The sequence below is a fragment of the Pleurodeles waltl genome, chromosome 11 (assembly GCF_031143425.1).
Source record: "Pleurodeles waltl isolate 20211129_DDA chromosome 11, aPleWal1.hap1.20221129, whole genome shotgun sequence".
Lineage (NCBI taxonomy): Eukaryota > Metazoa > Chordata > Amphibia > Caudata > Salamandridae > Pleurodeles > Pleurodeles waltl.
In genome coordinates, this window is record NC_090450.1 from 285546799 (window position 1) to 285570925 (window position 24127).

Below are 24127 nucleotides of genomic sequence, written 5' to 3' on the forward strand. Positions count from 1 at the left end.
CAAGTCACTAATTTCTTCCTCTGTGAAGTCATCCTCAGAGGGGTTGGCTTTTTCAAACTCTGCCAACAGCTCCTGGAGCTGAATTTTGGTAGGTCTGGAGCCAATGGTTATTTTTTTGATATTACAGAGAGACCTTAGCTCCCTCATCTTAAGATGGAGGTAAGGTGTGGTGTCGAGTTCCACCACATTCATCTCTGTATCAGACATTATTTTGCTAAAAGTTGGAAGACTTTTTAAAGAATCTAAAACTGTTTCTAGAATTTAATTTCAAACTTTTAACAAACTTTCAAACTCTAAAAGACAATGCTAAACAGGGACTTAACACACAAGGCCCTAGCAGGACTTTTAAGAATTTAGAAAAATTTCAAATTGCAAAAATCAATCTCTAATGACAATTTTGGAATTTGTCGTGTGATCAGGTATTGGCTGAGTAGTCCAGCAAATGCAAAGTCTTGTACCCCACCGCTGATCCACCAATGTAGGAAGTTGGCTCTGTATGTGCTATTTCAAAGTAAGGAATAGCATGCACAGAGTCCAAGGGTTCCCCTTAGAGGTAAAATAGTGGTAAAAATAGATAATACTAATGCTCTATTTTGTGGTAGTGTGGTCGAGCAGTAGGCTTATCCAAGGAGTAGTGTTAAGCATTTGTTGTACATACACATAGACAATAAATGAGGTACACACACTCAGAGACAAATCCAGCCAATAGGTTTTTGTATAGAAAAATATATTTTCTTAGTTTATTTTAAGAACCACAGGTTCAAATTCTACATGTAATATCTCATTCGAAAGGTATTGCAGGTAAGTACTTTAGGAACTTTAAATCATAAAAATTGCATGTATACTTTTCAAGTTATTGACAAATAGCTGTTTTAAAAGTGGACACTTAGTGCAATTTTTACAGTTCCTAGGGGAGGTAAGTTTTTGTTAGTTTTACCAGGTAAGTAAGACACTTACAGGGTTCAGTTCTTGGTCCAAGGTAGCCCACCGTTGGGGGTTCAGAGCAACCCCAAAGTCACCACACCAGCAGCTCAGGGCCGGTCAGGTGCAGAGTTCAAAGTGGTGCCCAAAACACATAGGCTAGAATGGAGAGAAGGGGGTGCCCCGGTTCCGGTCTGCTTGCAGGTAAGTACCCGCGTCTTCGGAGGGCAGACCAGGGGGGTTTTGTAGGGCACCGGGGGGGACACAAGCCCACACAGAAATTTCACCCTCAGCAGCGCGGGGGCGGCCGGGTGCAGTGTAGAAACAAGCGTCGGGAATGGAAGTCAATGGGAGATCTAGGGATCTCTTCAGCGCTGCAGGCAGGCAAGGGGGGGGGTTCCTCGGGGAAACCTCCACTTGGGCAAGGGAGAGGGACTCCTGAGGGTCACTTCTGCAGTGAAAGTCCGGTCCTTCAGGTCCTGGGGGCTGCGGGTGCAGGGTCTTTTCCAGGCGTCGGGACTTAGGTTTCAGAGAGTCGCGGTCAGGGGAAGCCTCGGGATTCCCTCTGCAGGCGGCGCTGTGGGGGCTCAGGGGGGACAGGTTTTGGTACTCACAGTCGTAGAGTAGTCCGGGGGTCCTCCCTGAGGTGTTGGTTCTCCACCAGCCGAGTCGGGGTCGCCGGGTGCAGTGTTGCAAGTCTCACGCTTCTTGCGGGGAGTTGCAGGGTTCTTTAAAGCTGCTTCTTGAAACAAAGTTGCAGTCTTTTTGGAGCAGGTCCGCTGTCCTCGGGAGTTTCTTGTCTTTTTCGAAGCAGGGCAGTCCTCAGAGGATGTCGAGGTCGCTGGTCCCTTTGGAAGGCGTCGCTGGAGCAGGATCTTTGGAAGGCAGGAGACAGGCCGGTGAGTTTCTGGAGCCAAGGCAGTTGTCGTCTTCTGGTCTTCCTCTGCAGGGGTTTTCAGCTAGGCAGTCCTTCTTCTTGTAGTTGCAGGAATCTAATTTTCTAGGGTTCAGGGTAGCCCTTAAATACTAAATTTAAGGGCGTGTTTAGGTCTGGGGGGTTAGTAGCCAATGGCTACTAGCCCTGAGGGTGGGTACACCCTCTTTGTGCCTCCTCCCAAGGGGAGGGGGTCACAATCCTAACCCTATTGGGGGAATCCTCCATCTGCAAGATGGAGGATTTCTAAAAGTTAGAGTCACTTCAGCTCAGGACACCTTAGGGGCTGTCCTGACTGGCCAGTGACTCCTCCTTGTTGCTTTCTTTGTTCCCTCCAGCCTTGCCGCCAAAAGTGGGGGCCGTGGCCGGAGGGGGCGGCCAACTCCACTAAGCTGGAGTGCCCTGCTGGGCTGTGACAAAGGGGTGAGCCTTTGAGGCTCACCGCCAGGTGTTACAGCTCCTGCCTGGGGGAGGTGTTAGCATCTCCACCCAGTGCAGGCTTTGTTACTGGCCTCAGAGTGACAAAGGCACTCTCCCCATGGGGCCAGCAACATGTCTCTGGTGTGGCAGGCTGCTGGAACTAGTCAGCCTACACAGACAGTCGGTTAAGTTTCAGGGGGCACCTCTAAGGTGCCCTCTGTGGTGTATTTTACAATAAAATGTACACTGGCATCAGTGTGCATTTATTGTGCTGAGAAGTTTGATACCAAACTTCCCAGTTTTCAGTGTAGCCATTATGGTGCTGTGGAGTTCGTGTTTGACAGACTCCCAGACCATATACTCTTATGGCTACCCTGCACTTACAATGTCTAAGGTTTTGTTTAGACACTGTAGGGGTACCATGCTCATGCACTGGTACCCTCACCTATGGTATAGTGCACCCTGCCTTAGGGCTGTAAGGCCTGCTAGAGGGGTGTCTTACCTATACTGCATAGGCAGTGAGAGGCTGGCATGGCACCCTGAGGGGAGTGCCATGTCGACTTACTCATTTTGTTCTCACTAGCACACACAGGCTTGTAAGCAGTGTGTCTGTGCTGAGTGAGGGGTCTCTAGGGTGGCATCAGACATGCTGCAGCCCTTAGAGACCTTTCTTGGCATCAGGGCCCTTGGTACTAGAAGTACCAGTTACAAGGGACTTATCTGAATGCCAGGGTGTGCCAATTGTGGATACAATGGTACATTTTAGGTGAAGGAACACTGGTGCTGGGGCCTGGTTAGCAGGGTCCCAGCACACTTCTCAGTCAAGTCAGCATCAGTATCAGGCAAAAAGTGGGGGGTAACTGCAACAGGGAGCCATTTCTTTACACTACTTCATAAACATCACCCTTTGTCTGTATACATGAAGCAGAACGCAGTGTTTGGCTTTTTTTCTCAGTTATCGGTACATATGTGGTTTATTGAAATACCAGATTTTTTACTACATCACACATTCTTTTCTGATGTTCTGCAATTTATCCCAGGCAAAGGATACATTAAACATAAGTCTGTATGCGACTTGGCATTAACATGCAAGAGTACATATCCTGGAAGCAGGGGTGCTTATAGTATTTAAGGATGCACTCAAGTGGTACTAGGGCTGGCTTTTCAAAGTATAGTAAGGAGACCAACCCTTAAGTTTCAGCTAGTGATTCTGTATTGCTTAATGTTAGACTAGAATGGGCAGCTGGCACTGACTTCAGTAGTCAGTGTCGTCTTGAATCAAAGAGCACTGGGCTTCATGAAGTCCATACCCTGTGCTTTGCAGAAATCCAAATACTCATGGTTGTAATGAACTCCTAAGGATATGATGTGAAGTAATGCCCCTCATAGCAGGCAGTCTCTATTCTTGAGCATGCACAACAGAGGCATAAAGGGGGTTTGTGAGGGCTCTCCAATGAATTCTGATCAAGGTAGACTAACGGCATGGCCGCACCTTAAGGGTCCTCTTTAACCGCAGCTCCACCATTCCTCGTGCATAGCATCTACAAAAGGCCAGTGCTTCAGGAAGTCTAATCAGCAGCTATTTGCTAACAAAGTCTGCTTTGAATTTGTAAAGGGAACCCTTTCACCATCTCCACACTAACATCAGTGTTTCCATCTTCCACCCTCCAGCCACTAGAATGCAGGAGATGCCCTTCCACTACCTGGGAAGCTGTCCTCCCCAATCTTGTGTCAATGAAAACCAGAGACACTCAAATGGTTTGAATGCCTCTGCCTGCTTTGTAAATAATACAGGAAAATAAACCAGAGGAAGAACACCAGAAAACATCCACTCCAGCATTTGAAGAATCTTCTTTTAAATGTGTAAATTATTTCCCAGGAATTTTCTCACATTGCAACAACCTTGAAGTTATTGCTTTCTTTGAGTGCAGCCTAAAACTCTTTATATTCTCAACACAAGCGTCCAGCAATTATTTTGCACTTTCAGCCCCTGATCTGATCAACTGTCCAGGTTGGATCGGTGGCCTGGCAATGACCTAGCAGCCGACAGATGGTTTACCTGGTTCGTGTGCCCAAAAAAATACTATATATAGGACAATCTTCACAAGTAAATAATGTTGCTTCCTTTTACAGTCTTGCGATTTCAAACAGCTGTCTCAAAAGTTTTGTCAACATTCCTTAAGTCCTGCGTGAAAAACTGACCTTTAATTAAAACTTTGATTATCGCCTTTCCTTTTGTTTCTTTTTGCTCTCAAATGCACTGCCCTTCCGTTTCATCCTCTGCACGCCACCTCTCTCTGAGCACCACCTACTCTGACACATGCATGTTTTCCTTATTTTCTATGCATTGTATACCTGCAAATTTCCCACAACTCATTTACAAGATCAACATCTCTCCTTCTTCCTCTGAAAGTCATACGTATGCAATATAACTATTTCTTAATCCTTATACTCATATATTAAGCCCACCAACTATGTGAATGAGCTCCCATACCCTATACTAATGATCACAACAAACCACCATAAAGAAACTCGGATGACTACAATGGTTTACATAAGCACACAAGACTAATCCCAATAAATAAAAGTAACCAATAATACTGGACTAATAACTAATGAGGGGTTCTGGAGCAGCGGTAAAGCACGTCAATGCCTCATCAGGGGTTGTAAGCACTAAATAAATGCAATTACATTTACCATTCATTACAGGTATATTCACTTTTTGTTGTGTGTTACAAAAGAATATTCCTAAAGCCTTTCCTTTCAGCTCCCTGTGCCCTAGCAGGATTGTTACATAAGTCACTTCACTTTTCTTTTCTGACTACAAAGGGTGAGAAGTTTGTAAATTCAACCTCCCATGTTAGAACAATAAGCAACAATTTGTCAGAAGACCAAGTCTGACGTTTGACCTCTGTCTTTAAAGCACAGCAAACACGATGACATAAATACATAATTTAAAGACAACTTTACTGCTAGCAGTTTCGCAACCCACTAAAAGTCAGTTTGCGACCCACAGTTTAGGAAACCCTGGCCTAGGTATATAAGCAGAGGAACCCAATTGTCTGTGACCAGATCTTGCTGTGTGTCATAAAAGAGTCAGCTTCCCACCAACAATTTCCTTTGGCTCTATCAACATGGCATAGTCATGAATGCTGATTGTTTTTTGAGCCCTGGGAATTTCTTAGGATGATCTACTGAAGATTTGGGCAGAAACAGTATTAAAGGGAGGATCAAATCCCTTTCCTCTGGATCAATCACACAACTTCTTGTTTTTTGAAAAATTCTTTGAGTTGCATTTGAAGGGGGAGAGTGTTCTTCGTACTCTTAAAGGATTTATTGATTACATTTTCCAACTCCTATCCACACAACTTGTCTCCTAAAAAAATATCTTAACAAGACACATTTGTTGTGAGGCATTAGCCTTCAAACATCTTAAAACATAGCTGTCTTCTTGCCGCTATCATCTCACTTGCTGCCATAGCTGATGCATTAAGATGGCTGAAGGTTATGTCTGAAAGACATTTTGCTTGTGTTGTGGCAGCAGCTAACAAATGGGATGTATCATCTCCCTCTTCTAAGGCTGAGGATAGAGGTTGAAAATCCTTAGCTGAAGATTGAGAAATGAAGACTGAATATATTTCTGCCCTTAATCCCAGATTCAAGCATGACAAGGGCTCTTTTAAAGACGTGTCTACCCTCTTATCTACTGGGTCTGAAATCACCTCCCCATCAGATAAAAAGTTTCCTGTTTGGCTTGTCTAGTTAAACAATAATGGATCTATCAACAGTTTTCAAGGAAGATTCATGTCCCCCTTAGTCAGAGGATAGAGCCTTCCTATGAACCTGGGTCCCTCTACTCCCTGTTGAGAAGCCCCTGAGCAGCTACATTCACTGGAAATCAAGGAAAGGTAGGCTTGATAAACTGCCTGAAACAGTCAATACTGTTAAGTAGGTTGTTCTTCATCTACAGGCAGCTGCATATTCTTGGTAATATAATGAATTAGTCTCTTTAATTCATCCTTTTGGATATATTTTTCTCTTGAGACTGCAGTCTAAAATTCATCCATATCATAGAACAAGATTATCAAGAGGAAGACACAGAAAATAGTGAAGAACAAGAGACCTGGGAGGAATCACTTCTGACAGGAGCCTGACAGACCCTCTGATCTTCTTGTGGTTTGTTAAAAGCCTCTAAGGCAGCTCAAACTATTTTTTAACTCTTGAACAGTGGTGCTCGTTGTGGGTGGTGTTGGTGAGGTTTAGGCTCACAACTGCATTAAGTAAGAAAAAGGAAGAAGAATGGATGAGGAGGTAATTAAATCTTCATAATCTGTCAATTTCCTAGGTTCACTGAATATGGATATGTTGCAGGCCTTTTAAGAACCAATGTTCTAGGGTCATAATCTAGGGTTTATGTGCTCATTCACTCCACCACATGACACAAGGTGGTAAATGGGCATCAAGTAAACACTGACTCTGCAGCATGTTTTGTTTACTTGGTGCACAATCTGAAGTAAACATTGACTCTGCAGCATGTTTTGTTTACTTGGTGCACAATCTGAGCCTCATTCAGAGTTTCAGATATCAGAATGAGGATAGAGTGTTGATAGTGTGTGTTCCCTTACCTCCCGATTAGTGATGAGCAAAACTCTTAAATCCATTACGCTTGCTTAACAGTTTTTGCCAAATTTGACCTGATGAAGATTGTTTGCAGGAAACACCCAAAGAGTCTGCAAACAACACTTAAGTTATAATGTTGATTTGGGTGTAACAGAGGGTTGCGTCCAAATCAAGATTTGCTTAGGACAGAATTTAGGCCTTAGTAGCTTCAGGCTGTGGCATGGTCAAACCACAGTAGGGATCTGTTCGAAGAACAAGCTACTTAGCTTCGGTAATGTTTTATCTGGTAGAGACTATTTAGTCACAGATTCCTTACCTAATAATATTACTCAGGTGTCAGACTTGGATCCGGAAACTTTTGCTGAGCAGTACTCCTGACCACTGTAGGTGGGGTTGTTTGGCTCCACATGGCATGATCAGTGTTGTTGTGGCATGCAAGGTGCCCATATAGGCACCACTCCAGCTCGCTGATGTCACCTTCTTTTTGTGACATTCAGGCGCCAGAAGCGCGGAGCCACGAGGAGCACTGACCACTGATGAGCTAAGCTAGGGATCTTAAAAAAGGGGAACAACCCTTTTACCTCCAATATCCATTCGCAGAGCACGAAGGACAGGCGGTAAGGAATCAGCAGCTAGACAGAGGCCCTACCAGATAAGGTGTTATCGAAAGTAAGTAAATTGTTCATCTGACAGATAATTCTAGCTGCAGATTCCTTACCTAAGAATAGACACCCAAGCAATACCTCCCTCGAGGTGAGGATACAACACGGATTAGAATAAAAAGTCTTGTAGGACTGAATGGGCAAAGTGACTGTCACGCTGGACTGGCTAGATGTAGGAGGCTTGCCTGGCTTATAGTGGGTACCTGGTGGTACTTACACCTTGTGCCAGGTCCAGTTATCCCTTATGAGTAGATTAGTAGTGTTCTAGCAGCTTAGGCTGATAGAGGTAGCTATAGTAGAGCAGCTTATGCTGAACTAGGAGACATTCAAAGCTCTTACTATACCACTTATATCATATAGGTACCATATCATAAGAAACACAATACTCTGAGTTACTAAAAATAAAGGTACTTTATTTTAGTGAAAATGTGCCAAAAATATCTCAGAGGATATACTCCCTTAGGAGGTAAGTAAAATAAACAAAATATACACACAAACCAAAATCAGCTAAGTAAACAGTTAGAAAAGTAGTGCAAACACTGTAGAATACAATAGGATGCAATAGGCCTAGGGGCAACAAAAACCCTATACTAAGAAATTGGAACGCAAACCACTTAGGGACCTCTGGCCTAGTGTAGTGTGTAGGGGGTCGCTGGGAGTGTAAGAAAACACTAAGGGTGTCCAAGATACCCCACCCCAAGACCCTGAAAAGTAGGAGTAAAGTGATACTACTTTCCCAGAAACACACCAAACTGTGATAAGAGATTCTGCAAAGATCACAACAGACTGCAAACCACTGAAGACGGATTCCTGGACCTGAGGACCTGTAAAGGAAGGGGACCAAGTCCAAGAGTCACGAAAGTGTCCAGGGGGGGGCAGGAGCCCACTAAACCCCGGATGAAGGTGCAAAATGGCTGCCTCCTGATGGAAGAAGCTGAAGATTCTGCAACAACGAAAGGTGCCAGGAACTTCTCCTTTGTGCAGAAGATGTCCCACAGAGTGCTGGAGGATGCAGAGCTGTTTCTCTTGATAAAGACCGCAAATAAGCCTTGCTAGCTGCAAAGGTCGCAGTTGAAGAAAAAGAGTGCTGCCCGGGCCCAGGAAGGACCAGGAGGTCGCCACTTGGAAGAAGAGACAGAGGGGGCGCTCAGCAATACAGAGAGCCCACACACAAGAAGGCAGCACCCGCAAAAGTACTTGAACACGGGTTCAAGAAAACTGAGCACGGCGATTGTCTCAACACTATAAAAGAGGGTCCCACGAAGCCGGTGGTCAACTCAGCGAGTTGAGCAATGCAGGACGGAGGGCTGGGGACCTGGGCTAGGCTGTCCACAAACGATTCCTTGCAAAACTGCACAGAAGCCCTAGCAGCTACAGTTCACGCAGTACACAGGATTACTGTCTGGAAGGGGAGGCAAGGACTTACCTCCTCCAAATTTGGACAGTTGGACCACTGGACAGTCTGGGTCACTTGGGTCCACCACCTGTGTTCCAGGGGCCACACTCGTCAGGATGAGAGGGGTCCCAGAGTGCCGGTGATGCTGAAGTTTGGTGCCTGCTGGAGCAGGGGGAAGATTCAGTTGATTCACAGGAGATTTCTTCTTGGCTTGTGCAGGATGAAGGCAGACAGCCTTCAGAGCATGCACCACCAGGGAAACAGTCGAGAAAGCCAGCAGGATTAGGCGCTACAATGTCGCTGGTAGTCTTCTTGCTACTTTGTTGCAGTTTTGCAGGCGTCCCGGAGAAGTCAGCGGTCGATCCTTGGCAGAAGTCGAAGAGGGAGATGCAGAGGAACTCTGGTGAATTCTTGCAAGTCGTTATCTGAGGAAAAGCCCACAGGAGAGACCCTAAATAGCCCTCAGAGGAGGATTGGCCACCTAGTGAGGTAAGCACCTATCAGGAGGGGTCTCTGACGTCACTTGCTGGCACTGGCCACTCAGAGGCCTCCATTGTGCCCTCACACCTCTCGATTCAAGATGGCAGAAGTCTGGGACTCACAGGAGGAGCTCTGGGCCCAACCCTGGGGTGGTGATGGACAGGGGAGTAGTCACTCCCCTTTCCTTTGTCCAGTTTCACACCAGGGCAGGGACTACGGGTTCCCTGAACCGGTGTAGACTGGCTTATGCAAGGAGGGCACCATCTGTGCCCTTCAAAGCATTTCCAGAGGCTGGGAGAGGCTACTCCTCCCCAGTCCTTAACACCTATTTCCAAAGGGAGAGGGTTTAACACCCTCTCTCTGAGGAAATACTTTTTTCTGCCTTCCTGGGACTGGGCTGCCCAGACCCCAGGTGGGCAGAACCCTGTCTGTGGGGTGGCAGCAGCGGTAACTGCAGAGAAAACCCCAAAGAGCTGGTTTGGCAGTACCCAGGGTCCATAGTGAAGCCCTGGGGATGCATGGAATTGGCACCCCAATACCAGATTTGGCATGCGGGGACAATTCCATAATCTTAGACATGTCACATGGCCATATTCGGAGTTGCCATTGTGAAACTACATATAGGTATTGACCTATATGTAGTGCACGCGTGTAATGGTGTCCCCACACTCACAAAGTCCGGGGAAATTACCCTGAACTATGTGGGGACACCTTGGCTAGTGCCAGGGTGCCCTCACACTTAGTAACTTTGCACCTAACCTTCACTAAGTGAAGGTTAGACATATAGGTGACTTATAAGTTACTTAAGTGCAGTGTAAAAAGGCTGTGAAATAACGTGTGCTTTATTTCACTCAGGCTGCAGTGGCAGTCCTGTGTAAGATGTGTCTGAGCTCCCTATGGGTGGAACCCTGGGTACCTAGGTACCATATACTAGGAAATTATAAGAGTGTTCCAGTGTGCCAATTAGAATTGGTAAAAATGGTCATTAGCCTATAGTGACAATTTTACAGGCAGAGAAAGCATAAGCACTGAGGTTCTGGTTAGCAGAGCCTCAGTGGGACAGTTAGGCACTACACAGGTATTGACACAGGTATAGACATTCAGGCCACAAACTATGAGCACTGGGGTCCTGGCTAGCAGGGTCCCAGTGAGACATATAAAACACACTGACAAATATGGTTTCACTATGAGCACTGGGGTCCTGGCTAGCAGGATCCCAGTGAGACAGTAAGCCTTTTAAGAACAAATGTACAAAATAGGATTTAAAGAGGGATGAGTGGTCAGGCTGCCACAAAAATGCCAAGGTGGTGGAAATATAACCCTTAATCATGCCCAAAGCAGAGCCCTGCTGGGCCAAGGAATGAATAAAGAGAAGAACTTGGGAAAAGGAGTGCAGACAAAGGATCAACATATTGGTCTGTTTACCATGTCATAAACTTGCTCCACTGGCAGGCATATACCGTCTTGTTGGAGGGATGCCTAGCTGCCAAGATAATATTGCAGACTTTGGGCAGAAGGTTGAAGGCTGTCACCTTTGTCACTCGATCTTCATGCATGAAGGCAAAGCATTTTCAAAGTCGGGTCCAGACCCCTGCCCCATTGCTGCTACAATGCTCAAGCTCAACAACTTGGGATACCAGACTCAATGCCCAATCTGGAGTCACAAACATGAATTGACGGAAAGGTGCACAGGCGGTCAGAGCTCGACTCAAGACAAAAGGTGTCTCTGAGCGAGAGTTGCCTTGGAAATTCCAGCGTGCAAAACGGCAGACAATATGCATTCTCTGTGGAGATGAACAGATCTAACCAAGGTTCTCACCACTCTTGAAATTGACCTTGCATCATCACCAGATGGAGAGGCTATTTGTGATTAATAGGCGTTGACGGCTGAGTTTGTGTGCTCTGGTGTTCAGAGAGCCTGCCAGGTGTTGAACCACTAGGAAAATGCCCTGGCATTCCAGCCATTTCCAGAGGCACAGAGTCTCTTGACAAATGGTTCATGATCCCATCCCGCTTTGTTGGTTGCAATATCACATGGTGGTGGTGTTCTCCATGAAAATCTGAACCATCCTTCCCCTGACTGAAGGAAGAAGGGCTTTCAATGCCAATCGGATCACCAAAAGCTCCCACCGATTTAGGGGGAGCCTGGATTCCACCACAGACCAAAGTGTTCTGATCTCAATCTCTCAGATGGCCGCCATAGTCCAGGAATAAAACACATCTGTCACAACAGTCAGTTCTGGATGGGGACGGGATATGGGTCTCCCACAGACCCAATTGTGGTTTGTTAGCCACCAAAGCAGGCTTTTTGCAGTTCCCTACAATATCTGGACCATGTCAGAGTGATTCCCCCTGATGCTGTGCCCACTGGAACTTCAGGTCTCACTGAAGAGCCCGTATATGCCAAAGGGAATATGGCACAAGCAATACAAGGAGGTCATGAGATTCAGCAACCTCAGAGCCAGAGTCACCCAAATCCAGGACAGGGACTGAAATATCAGTGTCATAGCATGAATATCTACGACTCTAAGTTTGGAACGATAGACTCAAAACTACACCTTGTCCAGAATGGCTTCCATGATGGGGAGCATCTGAGAGGTCACGTTGGTAGTGAACTTCATCAAACGCAAAAGGTTCCCCGTAGTCTGAAGGTTGGAGACAACTGCCTGGGACAAGTCTGCCTTCAACATCCAATCGTCGAGGTAGAGGAAGACTGGAACCCCTAAACTCCGCAGGTGAGCTGCCACCACAACTATCACCTTTGTGAACACCTGAGGGGAGCTGGTAAGGCTGAGTAGGAGCACAGTGAACAAACTGCTCTTGACCCACTGTGAACCGACTGTGGGCGGCAGGCAGGACAGAAATGTGGAAACATGCATCATGCAAGTCCAACGCTACCATCCAGTTTCCCCATTGCCGAGCAGACAAGACGTGCATGAGTGTGAGCATTTTTAAGTTCTCTTTTTTCAAGAAGAGGTTGAGAAGGTGCAGGGCTAGAGTATGTTGAAGGCATCTGTCTTTCTTGGGCGCTAGAACGCAGTAGAAATCGCAACCCCAACCTACTTCTGATGCTAGCACCTTCTCTATGGCTTCTTTGGCCAAGAGAGCCAACACTTATTGGTGAAGTAAGGAGAGGATGACCGCTGTCATCATGTCGCAAGTGGGTGGCAGGCAAGCCGGGATGGTCACAAAGGGGAGGGAGTAGCCTCTTTACACGAGCTGCAAAAACCAACAGTTGGATGTTAATGACCTCCAGTAGTGCAAGTCATGGCGTATCCTGCCTCCCACTAGAAGCCCATGATGGTCAGAGGATAGACTAAAGTGCTTTGGAGGCTGTAGCTGCCACGGGGTGGTTGACTGGCCCAACTTATGGCTACCTGTCCCACGTGATCTGTGGGAACTGTGTCCTCTGCCACGAAACAATTGCACATCTTGTTGGCCATGATGGCTTGGAATGTAGAGACAAGGTTGAAAACCCATTTTGTGGCCTCAAAAGGGGGGAAGGCCGACTGAGGTTGGCGAGGGGCCATGGAAAGGACCAAGGACCTGGCCCTAGCCCTGGTGTAATTAAAATGCTCTAGGGCAGTGTCTGCCTGCTCTCTAAAGAGATGGGAGTCATCAACAGTCAAATCCATGAACAAGGCCTGGGCATCCCCCCAAAAAACAGTGATTCTAAATCAGACGTAGCACCTACGGGCCACCAACGATGAAAGCGATGTGCCTAGCAGTTCTGTCATGTCCTGCCCACCTGATGGTGAACTTGGCTGCATTCCTCCCATCAGCAATTGCTTGTGAGAGAATGGTGACGAGAGCATCCTCTTTCCGAAGTTATCCAGCCTTTTGATTTCCCTATCTGGTGGAGTGCGCTGGGTTAGATTTTGGAGGTGGGAGCCTTGACCATCAAGCTCTCCAAGGTGGGTTGCTGGGTGAGGAAATTGGGATTCCAGGAGGCGGGCTGATGGCAACACATAATTATCCTATGCATGGGAGCCTCTGTGATGGGCGTGGACCAGGCCCTGAGTAGGACGTCAGTAAGGATTTATTAAATTAAGTAGTGGTTCGGTGGACGGAACTCAAGGCTGGAGCACCTCTGTCAAGATGTTTGTCTTGACTGCCAGTGAGGGCAGCATAAGGTCCAGAACTTTAGTCACGCTCAACACCACCCCTGCAAATTAGGCACCCTACCCGTAGCCACAGTAGGGAAAGAGGCCAAGTCAGTTTCCAGGGAGGAGTCTAATCCACTGGCATTCGCCAGATCCTCATAACAGATTTCCTCAGGATCTTCTAGTGTTGATATCATAAGTGTCTGCATACCCCTCCAAATCATCACCCAATACAGGCCTGTCATATGAATAAGGTACTAGCTCCGATATGGGGAGTCTGCCCCCAATTGGAACAGGACCAGATAACAGACGATACCCCCCCCAGCTCTGTATCAGAGTCAGGAATGACAATGGAGGTGGTGCCATCGCTGGGTGTCCGTGGCACTGTGACTGTAGAAGGGGGTGGGGCGATAGGGTAAGGGTGAAGATAAATGTCGCTCAACCAGCTCTACTCCAGCTTTGTCACTGGATCCGGGGGGCCAGTCTGATGGCAAGAGCATATCCACGGACGGAAGACCAGTGGGGCAGCTGCCAGACCCATGGGGCCTAAGGGCACTCGAGAGGGGTCGGGCCACTGAAAAATGCAGTACATGGCCTCATAAACTTCTTTGAGTTGGGCAGGGTTCGCTCCAGCTCCTGGAAACTCAGGAAGGCACCAAGACGGGTCAGAAGCAGGCTCTAACTCAGAGGTAGGCCTTGAATGCTGACAGCCCTGCAGTTCGTCAGAAGAATTGCATTGCAAAGTCCAAGACCTCTTTGACAACTTCTTTTTTTTGTGGGACTTACCAATGACTTGGACTGTGACCATGATCCCCAGGCACGACCCCGCAAATGATCTTGGGACCTACCTCATGATCAAGATCTGGAATGCTGGGGGGTCAGTCATTATTACGCAGCTTGGATAGAGGGGTAGGTCCCTGAGCAACTTCAGATGCATGGCAATCCTTGCACATCTTAGCTTTGTGATCGCATGCCAAACACCACAGGCACACCAAATGCGGGTCCATCACCGACATCTTGTGGTGACAGTCACAGCACAGCTTAAACCCTGCCTTCTTAGTGGACATGCTGCATATCAGGAGACAATGCTTTAAAAAGTATTCAACTAAAGGGTAAAAAAAAAAAAAAGGTCAGTCACTGGGAGAAGCTCTCTCAAAATCTATGCTGCCTAGTGCAGAAAGAAAAGAACTGATGTCAGTGCGCTGGGGTAATGCCTATATAGGCATAGCGAGCATCACTTCCAGGGTGGACGCCAACGCCACGCAGAGCCGAATGATGCCACGCAGGGGTATTGCTCATCAAAAGTCCAGATCTAGTCTGACATCTGGGGAATATTCTTGGGTAAGGAATCTGCAGTTAGAAACCTCTATCAGATTATTTTTATGATCTTGTCAAAGAGAACTCAAAATTGCCAAGATAGGAGATGAGAAATAGGAGTACTATTTTTATTCCATTCATCAGATACTGGTAATCGACTAGTTACAACTTTAAGGCATCATTTCAAGCATGCTATTAAAAGGTCCTTTCTGGGCTATCTGAAGCCCATCAATGCTGGAAACTAATCCAGATTTTCAGTATGTATCTCACACTGTCATTGAACACCTACACTGTGTTTCTGACCAGCCAGTGAAAACGTGCCACGATTAGGAAACATTTCTAGACTATCTCACAAGAGGTGTTACAAATCTGCACTGAGATTCATTTTTAACAGACACCCTGATGTTTGACAGGGAACAGCAGTTAAACATGTATGCCATGGAGTCAGGGAGAATAGCGAGTTCACTCTAATTACAGTCTGACAAACAACTTCTCACATCAGCTGTCCAGTACCAACAGATTAGCAATTCTGCTTTAAAAATATTTCACAAGATACAAAACAATCCCAGTTCAGACTACTAAGCCCACTGCATACCTTCTTCACACCCATCTCCTCCAGTTTCTTCATAAGCTCCATCTGTAAGACTGGTCGGAAATCCTTGATAAGGTTAGGGGTGTGCCGCAAGGATGCCAACAGCATATTCTTCTTATCAAAAGGGCACTCCAACTCTGAAGAGAAGGAATCAGAAAAGTAAATGTACTAAATTGGGAAAGAAGCTACAAGGTAAAGGTAAAAGAAGATCTGCACATCAGAAGGACACCCCAGTCACATATTTGCTTAATACAAAAACAATAACACATTCACAATGACATTAGTAGGTCTTCCAACATCCAAAAGGTGAGATAGTATATGCAATGAAGTTTCTCCCTTTAGGTTATCATCCAATTGCCTGTAGACTTTTACAACACATTGTATTGAACGGTTTGTTCAAACCGCACAACTCCCATTTCATGCCCTGTTGGCTGTTTATTTAAATCTGCTCCATAGATTACAGGGCAATCAGAAGATACTGTCTCTGGATGAAAGCAGTTAGGATATTTTCTAAAAAGGCTGCACCTCTGAAACACCACTACGGACGTGCACCCCTCTCACATTACCCTTATTTAGCAGGTTCAAACCTAGTCACTCTTGTGACAAGGATTCCTATCAGATACTCTCAAGCTCTCAAAAAGGAACCTGACTAGTCCTTAATGCTGGCGAGACCATGACCAAAGTACAGAAACTCAGGTCTGATACTCCTTCTCAAAGAAGGTCTTCTCATTTGGAGCGCTGAAGGTAAGTTTCAAGGTTTGAAATGTTGCATTCTCTCCTAAGACAGCCTTCTTTATAGCATGCAACAGACTGCAACTGTCTTTGGGATGTTTATTTCCAAAATCAATGATGTGTATGTTATGTGTAGACTGTTGTTGGAACAACAACTTATTATCAACCATAAGGCGGTTAATCCTTCAAGAAGGGGATAGTAGATTATTTCTGAAAGATGTTAGCACATAATATCAGGATCAATATTTGCAAAGGGCCCACTGCAGCTATAAAGGTGCCTTTAACAATTTAAGAGGATTAAAAAGAAAGGAGCTAATAAAATATGAAGATTTAATAGAAATGTCAGAAAACCCAATAACAGTTCTAAATAACAATTAAGAAGGGTACCTAAAAATCATTTTAAATAGTGAATAACTGTCTTACAAACTCAGCGTCATATATTATTTTTTTAAGTAAGGGTAATTGTCCATGTGTGGGGAGTGCAAGGTGTCTCAAGAACTGTGCAGCACAAACCACACATTCTTACTTGTTTGTTTTGAACAACTATAAACAGGGAGTAGGGCTGTTTGATGCTCTCCCTTACATACCATTTTAGAAGCAACCCAAAGTAGCAGGAGAATTAGCGAGGGCTCAATTAGAGGTAATGGCAGCCAGAGTAGGCAAATAAAATGCCAAATCACACTGCCCCAAAACATCAAGGAAAATCATGATTGTATCTCCCTAGTGTCTCATTCTTTGACCTTACTTTACCTGCTGGGGTCAGATACTTCAAAGAATTGGCAGGAGGAATAGGGGGTCAAAGTGAAAAATAAAAGCAGAGTGAGCATGGGAGGAGCACCAAGCAGGGGGAGGTAGTTCAAGAGAATAGCCAACTAGGTTTATTTGGTCATTTTCCATTGTTGTCTAAGCTGTGTAATGACCAAGTTGCTATGAGAACAGCAATAGTACTCTAATTATGACTGGATTCAAAACGGCTTGTTTTGCTTTGGACTTTTAAGTATAGCTGGTGGAGCCTCTTTTTGTTTCTTTTGTTTTGAATGCCTCCGTCTCCATGGAGCACCCAAGATGGCAGCTCCTCGTGGAGGAACCCCAAAAAATGGAGTTTTGGTTGATCCTGACAGCCTGTCTACTACCCAGGGAAAGTATCTACCACCTCCCACCCCGCCCCACCCCCGGCACCATCCAGTTGCGGAAGAAAGCAGGGTTCAAGGTGAAAAGCTTTGTGCACTGTACCAATGTCCTGCTAAAGACAACCAACTTACCAGCCTCTGAGCCTCTCTTCTGCCTCCACCTAGCATCGACTCCAACAGTCCCACCCTCCTTGCTCGTCTCAGGGGAGACATCAATTTGTTGCAGTGGGCCCGTTGCTCACTGCCTAGCTCCTATTAGCTGGGCTTGCAGCTGTACCTCCTGGCCAAAGGTGCCAACACTCTCAGTGCCCGGGAGATAGCCTTGTAGCGGTTGGTCCTAGATTGGGTTGGTGACCCTGGAACAGATTCAGGGACTTGAGTTCTACATGGTCTCCTGTAATCATGGAGATCTTGCCAATCTGGGGTCGCATTGCCATCTCACTGCGACGATCCACCCACAGCCACAATGGTCCATCGGCAGCTGGCCTCCAGGAGGTATACCTTGTGGCCACCTCTTGGTGGTCTCCCAGCTCCCCAGGTGACCGGACTCCCAGCATTGCAGCCCGATCTCGAAACAGCCCAATCGGTCAGTAAGGCAGCCGACTTCTGAACAGTGGTGGCCCAAGGATCAAGGGCAGATCGTCAACACCTGGATTTGGGGAAGGCATCACAGTCACTCCAGACAAATCCTCGTCTCGACTCCCTCTGTGAATCCAGACAGGTGTCTTTGTCAGTTATGTGGTTTCTACGGTCTGGAGAGATTCCAATGGTGGTGCATACCAGGATTTACACTGATGGTGATGACGGCCAACTGGAGCTCACACAGCCATCTTGCACTGATGCACGGATCCGCAGTGTTCATGTGGATCCACTTTTGAGCATGGATCCACATGAACACTGTCAATTGAGTGGTGTAGTCAGCTAAGTACCGGGATTCCAATTCTGATGAAGATCCATGCAGGGGGTATCGACTTCCAGAGGCTATGGGGTGATGAGCATTAAAAAATATATATATGTTTTGCCATTCAGCTCCCATAGGAAAGTTTGTTTGTGCCTACAAGGGAAAACAATTCGTAGATTTACGCCAAACCTGCCATTAAAGTATAAAGTATAACTTTACTAGCATTCCCTTGTTGGTTTGTTGTAACTTTGTTTACTAGTTTTTCAGTTTTAAGCCTTTAAAAACGTTGCCACGTTGGGTGGGTTGTCATGGCTAGCACACAGCAAGATGGCTGCTTAAATTGGAAGCACCGACAAAGAGGAATGGCTTTTGCACTCCTCTAGCAAAATCCCCTATTGTACATGGCCAAAAGTAGAGTGATGCTGAAGCAGGACACGCTCAGAGTCAGAGGATGGATTCAATATTGTTTTTAGTGACCGGAGACACCTCATACGAGACCGTTGAGGCCCTAACGAGATGTGCGGCTTCCTGGATTCTCCAGCTACCAGGCGAAACGGCAATGCAACTCACTCTTCCCATCAGAGCCCCTCTTTGCAGCTCATGACTCTACCTGGTTGAGGTGTAGTTTACAAGATGCTTGCTTGCTTGTGACTTCCAATAGAGATGCAATACTTCCCTTCGAAAACTGGTACTAACAGCATGATACCCCTACATGTTTCACTCTTAATCACCATCTGGAACAACCAAACATGTGGCAAGATGTGTTGAATAAAATGGCAAACAATATAATGGATAACAAAATATAGTGATCCGCAATCACAATATAGATGGACTCTAATGAGGGTCATTATGTGAACTCTATGTTATGATCATTCATTGCTTAAAATCTCATCTATGAGTTTATATAAGAAGTAGGTACCACTGGCAAAAATAATCCAGAGAGATACTAACATTTACACACGACCTGAATGAAAGAAGACTGAATTGTTCAACTGGGTCTACCCCATCCCCTATCTTATACCAGTAAACTACTCTGTAACACAGTTTTGTTTTTTTGTGTGAACTCTATTGGGTTTTACAGTAAATAAGTGACAACAATGTGCAGTCAAATAACAATCACATACAGTATCAGCACAGAGCGATATCCCTTGCAAAAGTAGACAGTTAGAAACATGTGGTCAAGTATATCGTCTATCACGATTGGAAATAAACAACTGAAATCAACCAGTGATAACTCAGGCCATGCTCTTGGACAGTAGTAAGTGCTTTACAACAAATGAAGTGAATGACCAACATCGTATAACTGTTATTGTACTTCCAGAATGGACCAACGAAACAGTAAGTGAAGGGGTAAAGACTGGAGGGATGGGGCTGGAGTACAGGTCTCGCTCAGAAATGTCCACAAAAGAGGAGGGGGTTCCATGGGGGCCAAAAAGGGATTAGATCGCTGCAGGGAGCTGAAGGATGCTGGGGAGGGGTTTGGTCCTCTGAGTCGTGGCAGAATTAGGGTAGGTAGGCGAACAGCTGTAATGCTCCCAGCCTGGTCGGGTTTAAGCAAGAGAACTCCAGTTGAGACAGGTATAGAAACAGCTGGCGCCAAATCAGTTGGAACTTGGACTCTGTGTGAGACACAGTGTGGGAAAGTTGTTCCAAGGCTAATATACGCCATAATCATACAAACCACTGTGCTATGGATGAGAGAGTTGTCTGTTTACATGCCAGAGCAATTAGCTGTCTGGCTACATGGAGCATGGAGCTAATCAGTGTTCAGTCGGATTGTGTCATGGCAGTCAGTGAAGTTAGGCGAAGGCCCAATATTACTAAGCAATATCTGCCTGTGAGCGGGTATCCCACCACCTCCTTGATGTGGCCATGGACTTCTTTCCAAAATGTCAGAATCAAGGAGCAAGACTACCAAATATGGCATAAGTTGCCCTGGCCAGATTTACATTGCCAGCACAGGGCGGAGGTCTCTGGGTAGATCCGTGGCAGCCAAGAAGAACAGGAAGGATCTTGTCTATTGCCATTTTTAAAGATAGGAATAATAGTAGCCAGTTTCCAAGAAGGGGCTATATTACGTTTAAGAGCACTTCTTAGGACATTTGTAACTAAGGGGCCCCAAAGATTAGGCATAGATTTAAAAATATCGATGGGAACACCATCAGGGCCAGGAGCCTTCCCTTGTTTTGAACGATTAATGGCGCCAAGGATCTCATGTAGACAAATGAAATATCAATGGCATTTATATTGGGGTCTGTGTTGATCTGGTTGGTAATATTATCCTCCCTGGTCAGAAAGTCATTATCTGGATCAAATACTTTCCTAAAGTGGTTCAACCAAACTTCTTCTGCAATAAGACAATCATCAACCTTAGTGTTACTGTCCGAGAAATAAGAATGATTAACCACCTTCAAAAATGTTGAAGTATCCTTCAGATCGGACGCCGCCTGTAGTTCTTCCCAAGCCTTACACCTTATCTCTGATTTCCTTTTTTCCAAGGTGGCCTTATACTCAGCCCTAGCTGATTTAATTAAGTAACGGGAAGGAGGAACTGATTTAAGGGCACCTTTTAGTTTTTTGTGAGCAGTTGCACACGCAGAATTAAACCATCTGTGTGCAGGCAAACCCATAGGTGGCCTGTCCACCACAAGGGCATGCGAAATAGCATTACTTAATAGTTCAAATTCTTGAACTATATGATCATGGTCAGACTGCTGAGATAAACATATATTAATGGAGTCAAATCTAGATCTTTATAATTTCTTAATTGAAAGTCTTTGGGTTTATTTTGTCCCAATTCAGGTGTAGGCCAGAGTTTGTATGAAAAGTGGTGTTTCTTCTCAATCTCTTATCCCTAGATACCTGATCTATAATTAAATCTAGGTTGATACACAAGGGATTGTGGTCACTGGCACAGTGAGGGATTATCCTAAAATCACAGATTAAATGATAATCTCGGGAGCCAATAAGAATGAAGTCAATGGTACTCCCCTTCGCATTCCCGGTGAACGTTGGAACATTTAAAGAGTCTAGTGCCACTTTCTCCCTAACATGAACCAAATCAAAATTACATAAAAAGGAGTTCAGAGCTTCTCCTTCAGGTGAATGAGTAAAGTGGATTAACGACTCTCTGCCTTCAATGGGATTAGCACACAATTCTAAATTTTCCTGACAGCATAAAGGAGTATTAAAATCACCGACCCATAAGACTACATTTTCATCCTGTAATTCAGTGGAAGAATCAATACAATCCACAGAATATCAGTCAATATGTTTGATCTATCCTCTACTGTGAGTAGTGGCAGCTCCAAAACCTCTGCTTCTTTCCTCATTACTTTTTTACTGTGACAAAATATAGGGGTAATTAACAGTGCATAGCAAAGGCGCAAGTCACGGTTACTTTAGGTCACATTTCATAGCCTTGGCACCCCCATTTCCTGGGGTTATCACTGCTTTTTTCTATATTTTTTTTTAATGGGGATGAGGCCATGCGGCTCCCTTCCATGAGCCATGAAATGACCCAGGGGAGCCCACAAAAGACATCATCGCCTGACTTGGAATGGTGTAAGGGAGGAGCTCTACATGCATGCTTTGGACTCTCCTCAATAGCTACAAGAAGAACAAATGGAGAATGTTTTAATTGGGTCTTCTAATTCATTTAATTCAAGCAACTGCATTTACAAGGGACCTCTGCATAGAGTTCCTACTTGAATTACTAGCAGCTGCTCTTCAGTTCTCCATTGTCTTCTCAGATCATTCCTGCAGCTTTAGGACATTTTCAGTCACTTTCAGAACAAGTGCAAGATAGTTTTACATTCGCCCAATGCTACTGACTTCTTTGATAGCAGAGCCAACAAGTCCACACTTGTCCTTATTCATTGGTTTCAGCTGTGATCTATTCATATCTTCAGAGGGACTCTTTACTGTTTTACATTTATTAAAGTATTATTGTAGTTCAAAAGTAAAATGAAAAACCGTAGTCATAAATCTTATGACATAAACATTGGTGCATATCACTTGCGTTGACTTACCACTGTCTGTCTCCTCTTCTTCTTCCTCTTCTTCCACCTCTTCTGTCTCCACTCCATTGTCCTCATACTCCTTCACCACCTCCTCCTTGGGTGCCTTCTCTGGTTTTTTGAATACCTGAATCACTGTACCGGTTGAGGACAAAAAAATGTGACTTTCCACACTCCAGTTATATAGATAGCACAACTGAATTAAGGTCTATCAAGTTTAACTGTTTAGGTCAGCGGGTAGAGATAGGTATAGGCATCACCAATCTCATATTTTAATAATAACTTGTAATACAAAGATAAGAAAATATAAAAATACATACATATACATGCACACACATATACATATTACATAAGAAATTGTACATGGGTAGTTATTGTTACATTACAGTTGAATGTTTGGAAAACTGGAAAGAAAGTAGAACTTTACCCAAGAAGTGCACTCTCTTGCTCCACGATCACCGCATGCAATATTACTCCGATCGTTTGAGGAGTTGGCGGCCAATCGCGGAGTCTATTTGTCATCCCCACAGTTCTGGATTCTGACATCCTGTTGTCGGGATTTATAGGCAGTATAAGGCTATTTGGAAGTGCATTTGACGCCCTGTACTCTGGTCTGTAAGTGGTGCGTGGCAGCATAAAGAGCATCTGATATTGGGACACTGACACAGGCCTCGCCTAACTATAGTAAGAGTGTGTTAGGTGTCCCTGAGAGAAACCCTCCTTTCATGTGACCCCCCCTTCATTGGTACTTCGAATTTGCGCCATGTAACTCCAACACCCTCACCACCTGCCATGCGCAGGACAATGAAGCCTCCGTACTTGAGGACAAACAGATTCAGTACTTCCCTTGGGATAATGAGTTTTGTGACACTTAACTCGTCTGTGTCTCCTATACCCTTGCTCCCTTAGAGAAGGCCTTGCAGCAGCTTGTTCAGAGATGTAACAGACTCCTCTTCTCAAGGGAAGACTATGGTGGCCTGTTGGACACACCACTTCGAGGACAGCTAGGAGATCAGCTGGCAAAAGCAAAGGCCAAGCACAAGCTTGATCGATTGATATAGATGCCTTTGACAGGCTAAAATGGGCCTTCCTCGTTAAGGATGCTTTTCACTCTAGAAAACCCAACTAATACACCCTTCTGGGAGCCATGTCTTGGGGCCCAGTGATACAGTCCCCTACTCTTCTTCCTATACAGACCTGGACTCAGACGATTCCCAAGCCAAGTCGTATGAGGAGGGTGAACATTCCAGGTCCTGGAACACCTTTTTGAAGGGCTCCCCTTCCGCCACAGCTAACTCTGCGGAGCAAGGCCCACTAGGGGGCTTGTTGGACTTGGAGAACTTAACCCAGCCACGATCTTCTGAATGGGGACCAGCCACAAAAGTGGCTGCCTATGTGGAGGCCAGGCTCAAGAAACCCTTGGAAAAAGAAGTTAAGAATCGCCTTAGGATGGACTGTCCTCGCCCCAGAGCTCAATGCAAAACTGATGACCTTCCTGGCCAAATATACGCAAGACCCCTAAGGAGGGACCGGTCCTGGTGATCCTGCCAGGACAAACTTTTGGATGTGACGGGGCCCCTAACAAAAATATTAGATATGGTGGAGGAAGCCAAGGCATCAGGGTCCATTAATCCTCCAGACGTCCTTTCAGGCTGGGCCCAACAAGCCATTATTCTACTGGGCCATTCTAACTTCACCCTGCCTATAGAATGCTGCTGATCTTTCCTAATCAAAATGGACCCTAAACTGGGGGACCAGGCATCTTCAGAAGTGGGGGCAGTGGCACAAGTGGGCCTCTTTGGGGAGCCCTTCACCAAGGACCTAAAAAAAGTTGTCAGAACCTTCAATTCCCTCGACAAGGCTCAATCCTCCATTAAAAGGATCTTCAACCCCCATGGTT

The 24127-nt window shown here is 45.6% G+C and overlaps 1 protein-coding gene across 2 annotated transcripts in view; it reads right to left on the reverse strand.

Annotated features, from left to right (window-relative positions):
- The window catches only part of DZIP1L (DAZ interacting zinc finger protein 1 like), a 390767-nt gene that overhangs the window by 117640 nt on the left and 249000 nt on the right, over positions 1-24127 (reverse strand). For both annotated transcript variants that reach the window (XM_069213556.1, XM_069213557.1), the window contains exons 10-11: positions 22240-22362; positions 15449-15582 (exon numbers count right to left, since the gene is read on the reverse strand). In XM_069213556.1, the coding sequence (XP_069069657.1) occupies positions 15449-15582; positions 22240-22362 (257 nt within the window). The remainder of the gene's footprint in view (positions 1-15448; positions 15583-22239; positions 22363-24127) is intronic.